The sequence below is a fragment of the Telopea speciosissima genome, chromosome 7 (genome assembly GCF_018873765.1).
Source record: "Telopea speciosissima isolate NSW1024214 ecotype Mountain lineage chromosome 7, Tspe_v1, whole genome shotgun sequence".
In the NCBI taxonomy this organism is placed as follows: Eukaryota; Viridiplantae; Streptophyta; class Magnoliopsida; order Proteales; family Proteaceae; genus Telopea; species Telopea speciosissima.
The window spans coordinates 25,034,554-25,036,281 of record NC_057922.1 but is presented as its reverse complement, the minus strand read 5'-3'; the positions used below and the strand labels follow the sequence as shown (position 1 = coordinate 25,036,281).

The 1,728-nt window shown below is 39.4% G+C and overlaps 1 protein-coding gene across 1 annotated transcript; it reads right to left on the bottom strand.

The window, feature by feature from the left end:
- Positions 1 to 200: 200 nt before the first annotated feature.
- Positions 201 to 1,152, bottom strand: LOC122668385 (probable E3 ubiquitin-protein ligase RNF217). Its single transcript, XM_043864962.1, has 2 exons — positions 526 to 1,152; positions 201 to 363 (listed from the first exon to the last, which is right to left on the bottom strand). Exons 1-2 carry the CDS (start codon positions 1,134 to 1,136, stop codon positions 201 to 203), a joined length of 774 nt encoding a protein of 257 aa, XP_043720897.1. The 5' UTR covers positions 1,137 to 1,152.
- Positions 1,153 to 1,728: the final 576 nt, after the last annotated feature.

Sequence of the window (1,728 nt, the reverse complement as noted above, 5' to 3'; positions counted from 1 at the left end):
CTGGGGGTTACAAGGACTAAACTGACTTCTTTACAATGATGTGGTAACTGGTAAGTGATCTTGTACAGAATACTAGAACACCTTACCCTGGAAATCTCATCTTTTCTTTAATAAGATTCTCACTTGTAACCAAATAATAACATCATATCTTAAGAACCAACAACTATGTAGCTGTTCAAACTAGACAAGATTTACAAAATTTATGCAATACCAGAAAAAATTAATACCATTGGAACAAGGACAATGAGAAAGAGCAAGATACAGACAATAATTGTAGGCAGATTGTTGCTCAAACTTCTCTTGCACCAACATAAATGGTTAGATTGCTTCCTTCCACAACCATGACAAAAGCTTGTACCACATCTGCATCACAAAATCATATCATCATCAATACATCACAGTTCTTTCTACACATGAACCCAATTCCATGAATAAGACCATTCTACAAAAACCATTCTTGCTCATCTGATAAGGATCCCAATTCCCAATTCCATGAAGAAGAAGAAGAAGAAGAAAAAAGCATACCTGCATTTAACAACCAGGCATCCTGTATGTAGCTCCACACATTGATTGCAGGTTGGGCATCTTGTCCAATTCTTTCTCTCAACAAGCTTGGCAAAGAGGATATCATTCCTGTCTCTCACTTCTCCATTTTCATTGCATTGGAAACCTGCATGCCATGGACACTTGCAGTTGAAACAAAAGAAGTTCTTGCAGTTGGGGCACATTGTTCTTCTGACATTGTCCTTGCATTCATTCAAGATCAATGTTGAGCAATCACTGAAAGGGCAGTATACTCTCTCACACCTTAGAACAGCTGAATTACAGAGCACATCACACCACTTCTCAAACACCTGTGGAGAAAGGATCCGACGGCAAGAAAGAGGGTCCAATAGCTTCTCACAGTTTAAACCAGGGCATTTCATCTCTGTTATGTGATCTTCAACCTTAACTTCAATGTATTTAGCAATACAATCCAAGCAAAATGGATGGGTACATCTCTTCTTATTCTTGAATAACTTGTTTTGTGATACAGGCTCTATGCATATCGCACAAGTAAATCTTGAATCCTCTTCTTCTTTCTCTTTGGAATTCTGATCAGGAGTCTCTCTCATGCTTTCCAGTGTATTACCCATGCTTCAGTTCTTGTGGGAAAAATAAGATTCAATTATCAAACGCTCCTATCAGAAATTCGATTTTTTTCCTGATGTATGTTGGTTATCCATCAGAATCGCTCAAGCTGTTATAGGAAACAAAACCAAATGGAATTTGAAACTGTTTATTAAAAGGGAAAATTACACAGTGATCCCCTGAGGTTTGCCTTAAATACAGTACAACTCCCTTTAACATATACACTTGAACCCCTTGAATTTAAGGTACTTGTTACACTCAACTCCACTCCGTTAGATCATTCCTATTAGTTGCTAACGTGTTGAACGTTGATGTCTTAAAATGACAAATATACCCCTAATGGAGTATGAGCTTACCATTTTGCCCATAGGACAGTCCAAACTTCACCCCCTTCCCCTGCTACTCAAAGCATTCGCGGGTTTAGGTTCTAGCGATCTAGAGGCCATCTTCAACTCCATTTTCTGCTACTCGAACCCTTCGCAGGATAAGGAAGATGGGGTTTAGGGTTCTTGCTATGGCGATCTGATGAGGCCCTTCAACATCATCCCCTGCTACTTGAACCGTTCGTGGGGTAAGGAAGAAGGGGTTTAGGGTTCT